We start from the raw sequence: 18,213 nt of genomic DNA, 5'->3' as shown, positions 1-18,213 counted from the left end.
ACCATGCCCTGCACCTAGAATACAGAGATGAAAAGGCAGGAGGAACGCGAGGCCGGGAATAGACAAGTCAGCTAAAGAATGGAAATAGTGTGAAAGTGACCGATGGGAACAGGAAAATGCCGCCGAGATCAAAGCTCGTCCTGTGCCATTACACGGGGCAGCTGGGGGAGGAAAACGGCTTCCCTTTGAGGACATCGGATCTGGGGGAGCAGCTGTGAGGGGAACAGAGGACCTGGGGACGGGGTGGGAGAGGTGTTCCAGGTTGAGGCAGTGGCGGGTAGGTCAAGACCCGTTCTGCTGCCTGCCCATGAGGCTGCCCGGCTCCTGTTTTCTCCGGGGGGTGGGGGGCTCGTCCTCCCCCCCACAAGGCTCTGCCCTCTGCCGCAGGTGGTGGGTGGGGTCGGCCCCTGAGTGCGCAGGGCCTGCTTCTGACCCGAGAGGGAGTATTCCCGCCCTCTGCCCTCTGGGCCGGGGATTCCTGGGGCTAAGGAGGGCGCCTGGTGGTTCTCGCGGGCGTTTCTGCTCTGAGGCTCACTCTGGACACTGCTGAGCCCACAGGCGGCGGTCGGGAACAGCAGCGTTTAAAGCAGCGAGAAGCAGAAGCAGCCCAACTTGTCCATAAGCCGGGGAAGGGATGAACAAAACGTGGTCCCTCCGTGGGAGAGAACACTGTTCAGTCAGAGAGGTTCGCAACCACCTGGATGCCTGGCAGAATTGTTGTGCTAACCGAGCGAGGCCGGGCACAGAAACCATTCCGTCCACCGCATTCCACCCGCCCAAAAAGTCCGGGATCCCTGTGGACAGAGGAGAGGAGTGGTGGCCTGCCTGGGGCGGGGGCGGGATGGGTGGAGGCAGAAGGGTGGCTGCCCAGAGGCCCTGGGGCTCTTCCCAGGGCGGTAGGAATAGGCTCAGCCTAGATGGTATAGTGGTTTTAACTCTGCAAATTTACTAAAAATGTCTGCTTTTTAGTAAGTAATAGACAAATTTTATGGCATGTAAATTCAGCTTCAGTAATACTGTTTAAAGAAAAAGTAGTCTGGGGTCACTCCAGCACACCCCGTAGCGCTTCCCGTTGTCCCTGAGACCGGAGAGAGAAGGAGGTAACTGTGCGAGGGAAGGAGACTCCGCCCGCCAGGTGTCCTGACCTCCCAAGTCAGGTCCTGTTAACAGATGGGAGTTTCTTGGGGTACAAGGCAGAAAATGGGTGCTCGCAGTCGGGGAGCCCCACGCCCTGCGGCCCCTAGGTCCACTGTGTGTTCAGGCGCCCTCCCACCCCCGCCCCGCTGTCGCCAAGCTGGTGTCCCCGCGGAGGCACCTCACCCCTGAGACCCAGACCGAGACCGCTCTCACCCGGCGGACAGCCACCGGTTGTCTGTGGGCATCAGTGCGTGTTTGACCGCAGCGGCTGGATGATTACTTCCTCCGGGCAGGAATGAAGAGAGAGAGAGCCTGACTTTGTTGTTTTGGCTGTTGAATTTAGTTTTCTAAGCATGCTCACTGTTTTAGCCTTTGTCCCCTTAGGTGCGGGCACATCCCAAGGCCCTGCCTGGCTCATTAATCTCATCTATTCGCTGCTTTCCAGTGTTTTACCTGCGTGTCCCCCTGGCACCTCGCACACAACCTGTTTTAAAGTTAATGAGTGACCCCATGGTTCTGCTGACCGGTGCTGGTGCTGCCGTGCTTATCTGAGAACTGTAGGCCCCTTGGTGACCCGTGACCCGGGCTGAGCGCATTTGTGCAAAGCGCCCCCGACCTCTCGTTATCCCGCCTGGACGTTCAAACACCCAGCGGCTGGGAGCTCTGCCCTCACTAGGGGACTCGCTTCTTCGGGGCAGCCCTGGGCGCTGGCACGGTCTCCTTCCCCGAAGCCCCCCTCACTGCCACCACGGCGACCGCTTGTCTCCATCTTCCACGCAGGGGGGCAACGAATGGGAGGCGGAGTGCTGAGCCGGCCCTTCCCCAGCGCCCCATCGGAATCGGTGGGGAGCCCAGCCCAGGCCTCAGGGTTCCCGGTGTGGGAGTCTGCAGCGCTCACCAGTGGGGGGCGATGCCGATGCTGCTGACCGGGGCCACTCTGAGAACCGTTCTGGTCCGGCCAGCGCCCCACCGTCAGGCTCGCTTTCCTAAAGTAAAATCGGTCCGGGTTCCGCCAGTCCGGCTGCGGCCTTCCGAGGGCTCAGACCGCGTTTTCCGAGGTGGGTGTGGGGGGACAGGAGCATCAGGTTAAAAGTAACTTTAAATCATGGTTTTTTTTTTCCTATTTTACTTTCCTTTCAACTCTTCTGATCAGATCAATGAGAAAGTTTAAAGCTAATAAGTTTTTGACAGCTTTCTAACGCTTACTAATTGCCTTTGTAACAGAGAGCAAGCGGTTGCTAGCAATTCGCTGTAATTTTATCATATACTTTTGCTTTCGTTGTATTTATTTTCAATGGCAAGCGTTGCAATGGCTACAATTTGAAACTCGGTTGAGGAATGGATCCCAGAATTCTTAAAGAAGTCCTGTGTGTCTTTGCTTCTAGCAGGTTTCACGTCAGTTAGCTCCATTCATCACATATATTCTTTTGACTGATCTGGAATTAAGTTTGTTGTAAGGAAGAGACAAGACCCAGCTTTTATCCCCTAACTGGCTGTCCAGTTTTCCCAACACTTTTAAATATTATCTTTTACTCAGCATAAGCAGAGTTCATGAATATAAGTAATACCCTTGGGGAAAAATATTTGCACTTAACAGAGGATTAGTAACAATACCTTTGTATATTGACCATCACTACAAATCAATTATAAGAACGAACCACACAACTTTTAAAAGGACAATTCACAAAGGAAGCAAGTAACATACAGAAGAATTTCAAACTTCACTCGTAATGATTAGATGGCCTCTTGCCACAGGACAGGGTCAAGGGCTGTGGGGATGTGGGCAGGTGACCTGTTCAATCAGGGAGCTCATTGGTAAAGCCCGTTGGGGGGGGTATCCATCAGAATTAAAAATGCAAATGCACGTCTTTATCATCTCCCTAATGCCTGTTGACCTTCTTCGATTTAAAAAGTGTGTATATTTGTTAACTCACTGCCTGGAATTTATTCTAAAAAATACGTGCACGGCTGAAAATATTTACAAGCATGTTCACTGAAGCATTGGTCCCTCTTGAAGGAGGTTGAAACTGATGTCTGTTGATCGTTATTCGAATGGTGGGCTGTACTCTACTATGTATGTAGATATTAGAAGATGTTGAAAGGTTTCTAACTTGTATTCCAAATGTATTATGAACCTATTTGTATGTTTTGTAAAGTATGTGAATTTATAGATGACTGAAAAGATACCAAAATAGTAGAATACATATCACTCTATAGGGGAGTGGAGGAGGGACTTCACTGATAGTTTATTCTATTTTACATATTCTTCATAATGAGAATGTATTGCTTGTATCTTTTGAAGCAAGACTCAAAAGTACAGTATATGTATAGTTTATTTACTTTGAACCGTTCCTGAAAAAATGTGCTCAACATTGTTTGTGCATCACTGTGTATATACAGCGATGTATATGTATCTGTATATCTGTATATATACAGATATGCTCACTTAAGAAAAACGTAGCCCAAAAGAAAGAGTGTTAACTGGGGTTATCCCTATATAATAAAGTCGTGGGCATCAAAAAATCGGCTTCCCAGCTCCTTACATTTTGATTGACCTCACTGAGGGAGAGGCTGAGTGTGCAAGGCTCTGCCCACCCGGAGCCCACTGTGCCTCGAGCGCCCTCTCCCGAGGGAGCACACACTCAGGTCTCTTCCAGTCCCGGACCTTACACACCTGTATCTGGGATGGAATCCGTGCTGCTGTGTGTGGTCTGAGCTACAGGCAGAAGAATGAGACAGTCTTGGTGAATTTTTGTGTGTTTGTTTAGACAGTGGTCTTCTAAGCCCCATTCCTCTCTCACACAGTCCTACCTTCTCTGCTGGCATGTCCAGTGAAACTCTCAAACTTTATTTTTCGGTGTTTTCCAAAACCGAATAATCCAACAAGCAAACATTTCTTGACACTTAGGAGAGCAAAGCGGTTCAGGTTAAAGTGTTTGCAGACTGCCCTGTTTTGTTCTGCAAGGTAAGTCATTTTTTTAAAAAAACTTGCTGAATTAATAAAACACCTGAGATACATTCTTTTACCTTTTTGTAACTAAGAATCTGTTTTCTATTTAGCTACCCATTTATGATACCTAAATGTAATCACAATGAACTAAAATATTATAGGACCCGATATTTTGATGTGGTCTTGAAAGATCTTTCTCCTCTCTCGCCCACGGTCAGGAAACACATTCATCAACTGTCCCTTCAATGTCAACCGTTACTTGTTTTTTGTAAACACACTTACCATGACATATGTACATATAAATAGAAATGGTTTTTTAAATGACAGTCCTTCCTTCACATACTGGTTTTCATTGCTCCCCTCCCTTCTAATGTGCACCCACTCGGTCCGCGTGGATTACATGCAGGCTGTTGAGGAGGCAGGCCTTGTGCTGCCGACACCGGGGGCGGGGCCCGGGTGTGACCTGGAGAAGCTCTGGGGCCGTTTGCAGGGAGGGACCCCAATGTGGCCGGGTGCCTTCTCCGCCACGGAGGCTTTGTGGGGGTGTCACGTGGGACAGGACTCAGGAGCACTGTGTGAGAACAGCACTCCTGGGTTAAGTGGAACCAACATTCGAACGGTTTTTAATATTGCCAAATTGTTTCTTAAAACGGATTGGATCAGGTTACAAAAATCACCAGCAATAAATGAAAGTATCCGATTACTCCCATCCGCCCCAGAACAGTTTCATCATTATTAAAACAAAACAAAAAACAAAACTTGATAGTCTAGTAGGCTTAAAATTAAGCCCGATTATTGTTTTATTTGGCGTTTCTTTTAATTTCAGTAAAGTTGAACATTTCCCCATATTTTTATTAGTTTGCTTTCTCTTGTGGAAGTATTTGGTTCGCTTGGAATCTTGGCATTGTTTTATTAAACTTGTTACTATTAAAAAAACAGTTTAGTGAGGTGAAACGTGCATAACATAAAATGAGCCATTTTAAAGTAAATGATTCAATGACACGTGGTATATTCCCAAAGTTGTTTGACCACCCCCTCCATCTAGCTGGTTCCAGAGCATTTCCGGCGCTGCAGAATGTCCATCAAGTGGTTTCCCTCCCTTTGCCCCGCCCCCTCGCCCCTGGCAGCCGTTGCCCTGCTGTCCTCGTGGGTTTATCTGCCCTGGATAGTTCACGTACATGGGGTCATACCGTGTGTGACGACGTGTGTCTCGCTCAGCGTGATGTTTTGGGGGCTCGTCCACACTGCAGCTGGGGCTGAGTTAAAATAGTCCACTGCATGTGTTTGCCACGCTTTGTTCATCCGTCCGTCCACTGGTAAAACTTGGAGCCCTTTCCATGCTTTGTGAACAGTGCCGCCGTGAACACGTGTGTAGATGTGATTGTTTGGGTTCCCGTTTCCAGTTCTTCCAGGTATTTGAGGAGTGAAATTGTGGGGCCATACAGTGGTTCTGTGTTTAAGTTTGGGGGGAACTGCCAGACTGTTTTCTACAAAGAAAGCTGCACTGTTTTCCGTTCTCTCCAGCCGTGTACAGGGGCCCCATTTTCCCACCTCCGCCTCCACGCTGGCCGTTTCCTGGTTTTTATTGTAGTTGTCAGTGTGAACGGCTGCCCCGTGGTGGTTTCGGTCTGTGTTCCCCTAGTGGCTAATGGTACCGAGCACTTGTCACTGTCCCGCATACTGTGATACAATTGAGAAAATGAAAAGGGGAAAAGGTCTTAATTTGGAAAACGTATTTTAAGATTACTTAAGTGTCTTTTGAAGGGAAAAATGTTTATTTAAAGTGTAATGAAGCTGGCCAGGTCTGGGAATTATCAAGCCATTAATTTTATCTAAACATGTCATAGTTTTCACAATAAAGAGATTTCCGAAGCACAGGCCTTTGCCCCCAGTTTCACTTTTAACTTGAGTTTGTTCCCATTTCTCCATCACCTGGGTGGGTGTGAGCTGAAACCTGTGCCTTTCAGCCAGCCATCCCCGAAGTGTGGTCCAGGGCCCGACCGGGGACCAACTGCTTCAATGTCACCTGGGGACTTGTCAGAAATGCAGATTCTTAGGTTTCCTCACTGATCTGCTGAGTCCAAAACTCTGGGTGTTTCTCCCTACCCTTTGGTTCGCAGGCCAGTGCTCAGTCCACTGAGCTACACCAGCCAGGGCCCAATTGTCCTTTTTCATGCGGCTTTCAGACGGGGCAGGTGCGCCATGAGCCTTGGGCACCGCGACTACCAATTGAGGCGTTCACATCGATCCTAACGTTAAAGTAAGCGGTGGGAGGAGTAAGCCACACTGTGGCCTTATTAACAGCAACTTTCTTTAAGCTAAAATAGCCAGACTATCTATATATCCTCACCCAAGGATATGTTTGTTGATTTTAAGGAGAGAAGAGGGGGAGAGAGAGAAAGAGAGAGAAACATCAGTTGGTTGCCCCTTGCACCTCCTGGACTGGGGATCAAACCTAAAATAGCCAGATAATTAGGTTAAATCATTTTATAGCCTCCTATTTAAGAATCATGTGTATAAGTCCTATAGTTTTACTCAGAAGTTGCTACTCAGTCTACAAACCACATCAAAAAGGAGAAGTATTTTTCAAGGCTACTTTTGGCCTTTGCTTGAGTCTCTAAGGCATTGAAGAGTTGTGTTCTCGATGGGTGTGTTCCTCTCGTCTGTGGCTGGGCTTCGCTTCTTCCTTCTTCGGGGTGTGTTGTGAAGGGTCAGTGTGAAGGCCTGCGTAGCACAGCGTGCGACCGATACCGTCGGAGAAGAGACACTTCTGGCAGCCGCCAAGGGTCATCCTCAAGCCCGGGCCCCTTCTTTCTCCTCCCTCCAGAGCTTGTTAAAGGGACCCCTTGCTTGCCACTTCTTTGGAAATGGAAGGACACTCAGATCCAAGCGGTGCAGTGGTGGTGAAGCCCATGTGTTTGGATGACAGCCATGCACTGCCCAGTAAACTTCGGGGCTGGGTGTCCACGCGAGAGAGGGGTGTGTGTGGAGTAACCATGTGTTTACGTGATTGCGAATCAGCTTTGTTCCCTGCCTCGCTAATCCAACGGGGGAATAATTGTATCTACTCTGCAGAGTTTTATGAGGATTTCTCTCACATGTCTATACGTAGAGAAGCTTGTGTGGCATGTGATGAATACTCAGGAAATGGTTTTATCAGTAGTATAATTACGTAAAAATTGACCTTTCCACCTAGTAGGTTGTGAGCATTGACGTTTTTGTCAATAATGTACCTGTGTCCCCATGTCAACAGCGTGAGCAGGGTGCCCATACAAGGGTGAGTCCCCCACAGATACTGCCTCTCGGAAGCCTAGTGGGGAGGAACCAGAGCCTTGGGTTGGTGGCTTTGGGCAGGCCTGCTAACGCCCTCCAGGTTTAAAGCCTCCAGGTTGCGGTGAGTGCGGGTGAGGGGTGAACGAGAGAAAGGAGGGGCCAGAAGACCTGAGGACTGACTTTTTGGGGGCAGGGCGGGCTGAGCGCTCTGTGGGACGCACGAGGAGCTGCATGAGAGCAGTCCACGGAGGGAGGTGGCAGAGCGGGGAGACACGGGGTGGGCGAAGGGCAGGAGGCGGCGGGTGTCTGAGTGGAGGAGGGACGTGGGGGACGCCGAGGAGGACAGGGCGTTGGGTCGGAGGAGGGAGAAGATCGCCGTGCTCAGATCTGAAGGCCCGTCATGTGGACGAGGGACTTAAGTAGTCCTTTGGCACCAGTGGGGGAAAGCAATAGGAAGACAGGGTCTGGGGCCAACATAGATGACAGAGGAGCCTGGGTAGACACCAGTGACACCACTTAGCAGCTGCGGGACATCAGTAAGTCCTTTGAGTCTTGAGGGGCAGGCTCCTCCTTGACCCACTGCGCTGTGCTGTGGGCCTTTCCTCACTGGCAGTTCTGTCCAGTGTGATTCCTTTGGAAGAGTTAATGCCCCTCAAGACACACAACTGACCTTGTTACCCCGGTTTGCACAGTTTCTCTAAAAGGCCGTTTTCTCACTGCTGCCATTCTTCTCTCTTTCCTCCTTTTCTTCCTCTTTGTGTTCCTTGGCGTTGCTGGTTTCCCTAGGTTCCACAGTGGTGGGAACACTGAAGTTGTCTTGCGGGGACCATTCAGCATCATTATAAATTAAAATTCTTTCAGAACTATAGAAAGATTTCTAGTATTTTGCTCTCCCATTGAAATTCAAATAGTGAACTCCATCCTACCATGTGGGCAAATTCCATAGTAATCAGGTGACAATATGACCTTGAACTTTGGGGCTCAGTTGGCTAAACAATGACAGCCCGATGCTGCCAAGTAAAAGCAACTGATGAGACCTCTCGCATTCACCCTAAACCACACACGTAGGACGGTTGAATTGTGGCAAGAGTTTTATTAACCTGAAAATGGTTTTGCCCTGTTAAGTGCTTTTTCGTGTTGTGCAAATAGTACAAACCCAGCTTTTCTGAATTCGTGCTTGCCCACACGCACGATTCACCATCACGTAATTACAAAGAGTAAATATGTGTGTGTGTGGCATCTCATGTCACAGGACGAGTGTCTGTGATGTGACAATAAACATTAAACAAGAGAGTGTGTAAAAGATTGATACAGTGCCCAGAAAGAAAGGAAATGCCGGGCAAAGTTCGAATTTTGTACATAAACTTTGGCAAAGAGCCGCAGTGAGTTACCATTTTCCTTACATCAGTCACGGTGCAGAAGACGACTTTTTTAAGCAAAGAGCAATCTCTGGAATTTTGCAGAGAGACCCTTGTTAACTTTAGGCTTTTTGCAGGATGTCGCTGCTTTGTGGGAACCCAGTAAAAACAAACTCCATCCATTTTTACTCCCTTAACATCAAAGGAAGATTGAATAGTTCCGAGGTTGGTTGTGCAAAACAAGAGGAAGAAATTTAGAAGCTAATCAGCATTTCTGCTCACTCTATCTGTTGTGCTTGTTCTAATTCATATTGTTTTTCATTGTGGAATACATCTGTTATTTCCTTTGGTTGTGTTTCTCTTTAGTATATCAGAGCCGCATTGAGTATGTTCCCTGCATCAGGACAAAGCAGAACTGAGTGCTGAATTGTGTTTGGTCCTTGAGAATGTCCTTCTGGTTATAGCTCATGATTTGGATCAGAATCAAATTCTAAAATTTCGAAACGTATCTCTCTTTGCTTAATGGGTTTACTTAATGAGAGAGTGTGGAGAAAAGATGTGTATTAAACTGATTCTGGAAATGACAGTGCAGAGTGAGTTTTATGTGAAACTTTCCAGGATCGGAAGCGTCTGAGTTTTTAACCGAGCTCCCAAATGCACGTGTCTTCGAGATGCAGCTCTAGTCTTAGAACGGTGACAGGTAATAAAATGCTTCTTACTGCCGTGCAATTAATGGGAAAAGCTGGGTCATTTCCAGGCGTAATCGAGTTCCCATAGCTTGTAATTAGAGCACGTGTTCTGAAACCTGTGTAACTTCGGATGTTTGCAGCATTAAATATACTCATGTCGTAGCCACGATGAAGCATGTTCGTGTGGTGTCAGGATTTAACTTGCAGAGCATGTTCCTAAACTTACCATTTCTGTGTCTTCTTGTTTGTCGTTTTTCAGACATACCTTTTAGGCGGCATTGCTCAGGAGTTAGGGAAAGAGAACCCTTTGTCAAGAGACAGTGCAATTTTTCTGGCCCGTTTATATAACATGGAATTTGAGCACAATTCTAAGAGCTTTTTTTAAAAAAACTCAGATTGAGTTCAAATTGACTCCAGGTTTACAGAATAAATATGGCAAGCTGCCTTATTTGGGCACGTGGTTTAACATGTCTGAATTTTATTTCACTCATTTCATATGTATATGGAAGTTCACCATTTGTCAGGCATTATACTGTTTAGTTCTCATTTACACTTCATTCCCATCCCTGACCCCCTGTTTTTAGAAGATTGGGAAACGGGTGTTTAAGGTTACAGTCTGACCTAGGTTGTGGAGCAGAACACGATTTGACCCAGGCTTCTGATGCCGGATTTCAAGCCCATAACTTTCGAGCCAGCGGTTGCCAAGTCCTCCAGCATTTCCCGGAGAGCTGGACGAAACACGCACTGCTGGGCCCCTGGGTTTGGGATTCTGTAGGCCCCCTGTGATGTGGTATTTCCGACCAGGCCCTGGGTGTCGATGCTCCTGGCTGCGAGCATCCACTCTGAGAACCGCTGTTCTACACGGGGCTGCCTGACTCAGTTCTTCTGGAGAGCACACAAGACAGGTCACATGTCATGTTTGCATTAACCGTCACTAACGCTGGTGGGCTACGCGCCAAGCTCTAGACAGGGTCCCAGAGAAACCCCCTTTCATCCCCCCCTTCATTGTAGGAGGCAGTTAAGGTGTAAGGAGAGGACGGGCGTGTGATCCCCACTTGGAGAAGGAAGCTGATGCTGAGAGAGGCACCCTGGAGGTGGCCTCACGGTGGGCCAGTGGCAAGGCCGCTTGTCCTTCCGTCGGCTGGACTGGCTTTGAAGGCCAGAGCTCCGGAGCTGTCTTCAGAGCAGGCTTCGTGCTGAGGGGAGACTGAGGGAAAGGACGACTCTTCCTTCCTTTCCCCCATCGGTCTTTTCTGTCCTTGGGGAAGGGCTGTGGCAGGCCAGGCCCAGGAAGAAAGGGTCTCCCGGTTTCATGTTGTTCTCCCATCGGTTCTGAGGGTAGATGGCGCTGTTCCTTGTTCTGATGAATGATGCGATTCCGCAAGTGACCTGCTTTTCCGTTGAGCCATGCGATCGTTGATGTCCATTTGCGCGGACTGAAGGGATTCCACGTGGCTTTAAATGTAGGAACTGTGGTGGGGGCCAGCGCACCGAATTAGAACACATGTCAGCTGACGTTGGCCGCTCTGCAGCGGGGGCATCTCTACCCCGTGGTGGCTCACAGCCAAGGGAACTCGCGGAAGCAAGAAGTAGGAAGTGCAGGAGGATATCAACTCGAATTAGGTCTGAACCCTGTCCTCTGCGTAGGACACCGTAGTTTCCCCTTCGTTTTAAGGCTTAACGAGAAAGCATATAAGGCCGTTTCAAAAGGTTCTCACCTCGATATATCACGCCGATATATAAATTCGTTGTATGTTTGACTCCATCAGAAATCATCAGAATGATGATTATGTATAAGACACTTACAAAAATAAGATGTCTGTCCCTCCTCCCAAGAATTCAGTGGCCTCACCATCGAGTGTTTAGTAATTTGAACGAGAGCACCCTGACCTGAGATTGGTGCGGTCTGGTGTCTGCCTCGTCACAGAGGTGCTGATGCGGTGACTTCATGATGCCAGGGTTCAAATCCTGGGACAGGCTTTTCTCTTTAGTGGGATGGCAGTCTGATTGTAGAGCCAGGCAGAGCGAGATCCCAGCCCTCCCTGCTCTCCGCTTGGAGCCCTCCCTGCTTTCAGGTGGCCTTGTGTATTTGTCGTCTAAGTTTACCTCCTAATCTTAAACTGTGGACTCTCAGAAGGATATTATGGCTGATTTCTACTCTTTTGGATGTTCATCTCTGTGTTTTCTCCTTGCGTTTTTGGTTTTTTGCTTGTTTTTTAAGATTTCAAACACAGTGGTGCCAACTCCAGTAACAGTCAACAACCAGAAGGAACCGTGCAACCTGCACACAAGGTGTGGTTTGCGTGCTGGGGTTTGGCCACGCGTCTGACATGCGTTTCTTCTGATTTGGTGCAGGTTAACGAAGCCCCTGTCGTTTGCCGACTGTGTTGGGGATGAGCTGCCGTGGGGCTGGGAAGCGGGGTTCGACCCTCAGATCGGCATCTACTACATCGATCACATCAACAGTAAGTTTTCCTTTTCGGTAAAAACAACCGCATGTGAAAAAAAGCCTCCCCCCCAAATCTGGAGTCATACAAAAGAGTAAACATTTTGCAAGGTCCATTTCTTTATTTTGCCCCCCACTTTCTCCGTGACTAACATTTAACTGAAATGCCCGACTGGGAATTTGGTGCCTGTGTGTAGATGCTCCAAATTATCAGGGCAGAGGGGAAAAAGCTGTCCGGTGTGTCTGTCTATCCGTCTGCCTGCCCGGCTGGCAGGGAGTGAGCTTTCCCCAGTGCGGGTCTGGAGACACGGAGAGGACGATCCGTCTGGTTCCTCTTCCCATGACCTCCACACCTTCGTATCGGGGCTCCTCCTCTTCTCGTCCTTTCCATGGGAGGGGGCAGGCATCGGTGAGGTCTGGTCTAGTGGCGAGGCCGCGCATGGCTGCAGGGTCAAGGGCAGGACGGGGCTCGCTGTCACCTCAGGCAGGGGCAGCTGTCCCTGTGGAAAAGCTCTGAACCCTCATCTTGTTTGTTTCCTGATTTCTTTGTGGTTGGAAGGCAAGCACCTCTCACTTTAATAGCTTTTTTAGAAACTTTATTTTTATTTTGACACTATTACAGATGTCCCCATTTCCCCCCTTTGCCCACCTCCACCCAGCGCCTGTACCCCCTTCCCTCCGGCCATCACCGTACTGTGCTGTCTGTCAATGGGTTATGCATGTATTTTGGTGCTTTGGCTAAGCCTTTCCCTTTCTTCATTCGGTCCCCTCCTCTGTCACAAGGTCCCCCCTCAGTTACAAGCGCTCTCTGCTCAGCCCCTAGGCGCCCCTAGGTGCTCCAACTGCCACAGCCACCCAAGGTCCTCCTGCTCGGGGCCCCATTGCTTCCTGGAGGTCATCCTGGTACCCAGCCCTCCCCAGGCGGGTCCCACCCCCACTCTGAAGTCTCGGTATTTCTGTAATACCAGGGATTTTGGGATTCTTAAAATTCTCTTGTGGTATCCATTTAAATTATTTCTTTGTGTGTCTCTCTCACTACAGTGGGAGCTTCTTGAGGCCAGCAGCTCCATCCTTGTTTCTGTATCCTTGGGTGCCTCGTGCAGTGATAACCTCTCACATGTTAGAAGGAAGGAAGAGCTTCATTGTTCAACTCCCAGATCAAAAGCTTTCTGTTTGTTTTTGAATAAGTTGAAGTGCATTTCAAGTATAAAATATGCTCCAGAAAGCACCATCCTTTATATTTAAAATCTTAATGCTCAGACTATAAATGTTTAGGTCTCCCGTTTTGCTGTAGCGCAGTAATGGTAGCCCCGTGGCCTGATGGGTTGACTGTGCCCTGAAGCGTCCAGATTACCCACAGCAAGTAGTTCTCCCGCTAAAAAGGACCTGCCCCAGCATCTCATTAATCTTGAAGACAGTCCTGGGAAGTAGTTCAGGGAGCAAATGGTAGCATCTTCTCCTAACAGCTGGTCCGCACATATGCTGTGTCCTGATATTGTATAGTTTCAGCATTATTTTCTCTTTGTTTTAATAAAAAAATGAAGTAAAGAATGTTTGGCTGTTTAATACCATTTCTATGCAACACTATTCAATATCTGGAAGTAAAAGAGTTGACCTTGACATTGATAGTTATCATAGGCCTTAAGTGTTTTATGATAGAATTCACCTTCGAGTGGGGGTGTGGGTGGAGCTGGGGGCAGATGGTGGTGCGGGATATCTAACCAGAAGGTGAAGATGAAGTGCTGTTTATAGGATTTTGGTATCATTACTGGAACCAGACGTAAATAACTGGGTAATGTCAGGGTTGTACTCTGACTTTTTTCCCTTCTCTTTAGTAATTGAGGTCTCATGTACATGCGAGAAAACGCACAGTCGTTAGGTGAGCATTTCAGTGAATTTTGACAAAGGCCATTCCAGTTAGGGTACGGAATGTGCTTGTCACCCCGAGTAAGTCCTTCCCTTCCCCAGTCCCAGCGCTGCTCGGTGTCCTGCTTTCTGTCACCGTGGCTTAGTTCTACCTAGTCCAGAGCTCCGTGTAAATGGAGTGCGTTCTTCGCTGTGAATAGAGTCCTCGCTCGACGTATTTTAAAGAGTGAGCTACTGATGTCTGCCATCTCAGGGGTGAATACTAATCACAGGACACGTGTCTGACAAAGGACCCACAACCAGAACATGGAACTAACTCCTGAAAATCAACATTAAAAAGACAACCCAATTTAAAAACGGCCACAACCTCAGACCTGTCCTCGGCTCTCCTCTCCGTCCCCTTCCCCCGGGTGCTTGGCCCCCTCGAGCCCCTTTCCTGGCGTTCTGGCCCCAGCCTCCCACACGACCGACACTGCCCGAGGCTGCCCCCGCCTGAGGACCACGAGGGGGAACGCGGCACCCCCGGGGCCTCTCTGGGACGGCCACTGCGTTTAGTCTTGTGTCCGGCCTTCCAGCACGCCCACAGGAAGAGTGGGTCCAGGGGCCGGGAGAGCCGGGGGTCCAGGCGGGAAAACCAATGGAAATGGGGTTGCTGCCATGTGACTGGTCTGTGGGTTTCTAGTTCCTTCCACAAGCCTCCGTGCGCACTACTGTTCAGAGTCTTCTTCGAGTGTGTCATGCCTTCTGTCCGTGCCTTGGGGCACTGCAGCCAGTGGGGGAGACCAGGTGGCTCGTGCCTACAGCCTGCGGTATTGTCACCCACCAACTCCTCTGTGTCAGCATCGAAGCAGCGCAGGGGCCCAGGCTTGGTTGGGTGTTCCTCACGGGAAGGTGACGCTTTACGTGGACCTGCTTCCTTTAGCGGGAAGGAGATACGTTTGGGGCCCTTCCGTGTTACCTGTCTTATTGCATCCTCTGTATTTTCCTATGAGGATAAACTGTTAACGTTTGATAGAAAGAAAAAGTGTACATACCTAAAATATGCTCGTAAACTGTGTTATGGGGGTACTGACCCTAACAGTTGGTAGTTGTATCACTGCTGTGAGAACATTTACGAATTTCATATCATTGTCAAGGTCAGGGCCTCTTCTTCTCAGTCAGCCCTCTTATTCTCCCACCTGGATGCGGAGTGGGCGCAGGTGAGCATGGCTTTCTCTTCAAACTGGCTCTTTTCCCTGCTCAGACTGTTCTTTCTCTCCTTGGTGACCTCGTGTTTCTTTTACGAGTCCCCGTGTCTTGTCATGCCCCAAAGGTGGGGCCCCTCCCTCGTCCCCTGGCTGTCCTTGACCGACCTCGGTTTGCCCTCTGCATTGCTGTGCAGCTGTCCGTCCGTCTGTGTCTCTGGCTCTGATGCTCCCAGTCTTTTGTTGGACATTTCCCGTTAGAGGACACTGCATCCTCTTTAGCCGTCAAATCTTCAAAACTAACGGGTACAAAATGGGATTCTGTGGTTTTCCCCTTGATTTTATGATTTTTTAAAATAGAATAATCTTTATAGTTACTGAGTGGAAAAATTTAGACCCATCTTGTCAGTCCTTGATGATTCTTTTTCTCTCTTCTGTAATGTCAGGTTTGGTCCCTTCCGCCCCCTTCCCACAGCTGTTTTCCTCGTTCGCACCCTCTTTACCTGTGCCTTTTGTTCTTGTACCTTTAAGAACCATGTTTTATAAAGGTAATAGTTGTGCATAGGAGAAAAGTAGAAAATGTAGGTCAATAAAAGGAAGAAAAAATTACCCACATTTACGCAACCTGTAGGTAACTAAGTCCCCTAAAGTGTTTAGTGTATGTCCTCCCAGACTTTTCATATTGATATACGCACACACAGAGTTTTAAATGTATTTTATACCTCAGGTGGGATTATACTATACAGTTTTATAAGCTGCTTTTTTATTTAATGTATAGTCTTTCATCAAACAAATTTTTGCGATCAATCCTATCAACTCTTTTCATAGTAGGACCTCACATATTTAGGAGACGATCTTTCTAAACTCCAGCTGAGATCCTTTCGTGCCCTCGCCTAGAACCTTCCTGTGGCACAGCAGGGCTCATCAGTGAGCTTTCTGTGTTAGCCTGACACTAAGAAACCGCGGAAGGTCCCTCTGGAAGGACTGGGGGCGGAGGAGAAAGTGTAGCAGAACTTGGAACGAACCGCCTTCGCACTAACAGCAGAGGACCGTAGGAGCACCCTCTCCGTCCTGAAGGGTGCGGCTGGGCTACTTGGGGAAGGGGCTTTAAGCTGGTCCTCGAGAGTGAGTGAGCCAGGCCTCGAGAGCAAGGGGATGGGTGGGGATAGGGACTGGCAGAAGGAGAAACTTCCCGGAAGAAGGAAGACGGCAGTACCAGCAAAGGCCTGGGGAGGCCACAGAAAGCAGGGCTTGATGGAAGAAAGACAAGTTCAGTGCAGCTGAGGGCGACTGTGGACAGGGCGGGGAGCAGGGCAGAGGGAGGAAGAAACGGGCTGGGGCCTGGAGGGACTCTCGTCGGGTCCGCACCTCGCAAGGCCCCGTTCAGTCGCTGCGGGCTCCCTGGGACCTCACTTCTCCACCGGAGGAAGCCTGTGCTTCTTGGAATCACCTTGGCAGTGAGCCCTGGCCCTGTCTGCCCCTCTCCAGGCCCCTCACTGTCTGCTGCAGGGAGCGGTTGTGGTTTCTAAAATCCATGTGTCCCCATTTCTTCTGTATTACATAAGTTCTTGGAAGGAAAGGGTCATGCCTTAACATCTTGCTTCCCCTATTGCATGTGGCGGGTGGTGAATAATTGTCTGTAGCAGTAGTGAACAGGTTTCTGATGGAGGCACAGAGAGAGAAAATTGTTGATGAGGACTGGGAAGGGGATGAAGATGGGGAGGGACTGGTTAAAACAAAACAAAAACTGTCCCTGATTCCTGGAGAAGTCACTTAGCAAATACTAATAATTTGTTTAAAGTATATAAGAGTTAAAGCTGACCACTTTTTTTAAAGCTTCAGTCATTTTTTACAAAGAGAGCATAATTAGATTCTAAAAAATAACCCATCTAATGCATTTCCAGAAACCACGCAGATCGAAGATCCAAGAAAACAATGGAGGGGGGAGCAGGAGAAGATGCTCAAGGACTATCTCTCAGTGGCGCGGGACGCCCTCAGGACGCAGAAAGAGCTGTACCACGTGAAGGAGCAAAGACTGGCCTTGGCCCTCGACGAGTACATGCGACTGAATGATGCCTACAAGGAAAAGTCAAGTTCCCACACCAGCCGTAAGTACAGTGTGGCTCTTCGCTTGCAACGTGGGGACCAACCTGCAGAGGATAGAAGGCCCCTGGGTCGCTGCGGAGTTTCACTCTGGGTCCTGTCCCTTCCTCAGCGGGAAGGGTGGGGAGGGCTCATCGCAGACAGCTCAGGAGAGCCCCGCGGCCCCACTCCAGATTCGGGTCTCCTCTCTGGGGGACCCAGGATCCCTCCTTCTGTGTTTGCCCCTCTGTCGGCCTGGTGGCCTTTCACTTACTGCTGAGACCGTTTCGATCCTTTCAGATCAAGGCCAATAATTGAGCCCTATTGCTGTTCTTGTGCACAATTTGTGGTGGGAGGACCTGCAACCCTGAGCTAGAGTGACCTTGCTGTTGGCCCTGAGCTGACCCGGCTTTCTCATCTCGAAAACATCCGGGGCAGCCTCGTTCAAGAAGCAGCGTGATGGGCTCAGGCGCAGTTTCTGGAAGGTGGGAAGCCCCGATAAACTGTATCTGCCACGAGGACTTTTGAGATTTTATGTGTTGGTATAAAATCCAGAAGGAAATGAAGTTCCAGGGTCTTTATGGCCTCTGTCTTTCTTTAGTTTTTTTTTTAAATATAAAGGTTTGAAGATTACTTCTCATATTTGGGTGTTTGACAAGTGACAATAAAAGTGGAAAGTAAGTAAGTATCTACAGAAGGAGGTGCATCTTGTTTTTAGCGTGTGTAAGTCCTGCAACCTTGCTTTTCCTTTTTGTCTTTGAAAAGTGTTCTCAGGATCTTCATCGAGCACTAAATATGACCCTGATATTTTAAAAGCTGAGATCTCCACTACACGACTAAGGGTAAGATGATTTTTATCACGGTTCCACGTTGAACATAAGCGGTGACTGTGAAGGTGGGAAGGGGCGTTGGTGGTCACCCGCCAGGTCCAGGGAACGCAGGCGCCGCCTCCACCTGGTCCTGATGGGCGGGCTTCTGCCTCTGTTAGAGCAGATTGTCCTCGTTGTTGAGACAGAGCATGTTCCACTCCTGGGCAGTTTCCTCGTTTACAGTTAGTAGAAAACCTGAGTCTCCGTAACTTTTCCTCGTTGTGCGGGAATACATCTTCCGGAGTGGAGCCCGCTGGCTCTTTCCTCAGACAGCCCAGTATTTAAAGATGCCCCGGCCCTGGTCACCAAGCCACTTCTGTCTGGAACTTTACTGGTCTCTGTCACTTCCGCAGGGGTTG

The 18,213-nt window shown here is 49.0% G+C and overlaps 1 protein-coding gene across 1 annotated transcript in view; it reads left to right on the top strand.

Annotated features, from left to right (window-relative positions):
- Positions 1-18,213, top strand: part of WWC2 (WW and C2 domain containing 2) — a 135,112-nt gene that overhangs the window by 55,153 nt on the left and 61,746 nt on the right. Inside the window, exons 2-4 of the mRNA XM_037128810.2 lie at positions 11,763-11,872; positions 16,808-17,011; positions 17,751-17,827. Of these exons, the coding sequence (XP_036984705.2) occupies positions 11,763-11,872; positions 16,808-17,011; positions 17,751-17,827 (391 nt within the window). The remainder of the gene's footprint in view (positions 1-11,762; positions 11,873-16,807; positions 17,012-17,750; positions 17,828-18,213) is intronic.

Source organism: Artibeus jamaicensis, unplaced genomic scaffold, assembly GCF_021234435.1.
Source record: "Artibeus jamaicensis isolate MK-2021 breed Jamaican fruit bat unplaced genomic scaffold, CSHL_Jam_final scaffold_833, whole genome shotgun sequence".
NCBI lineage: Eukaryota > Metazoa > Chordata > Mammalia > Chiroptera > Phyllostomidae > Artibeus > Artibeus jamaicensis.
The sequence above is the reverse complement of the archived record's forward strand: the minus strand, read 5'-3'. Positions and strand labels throughout refer to the sequence as shown.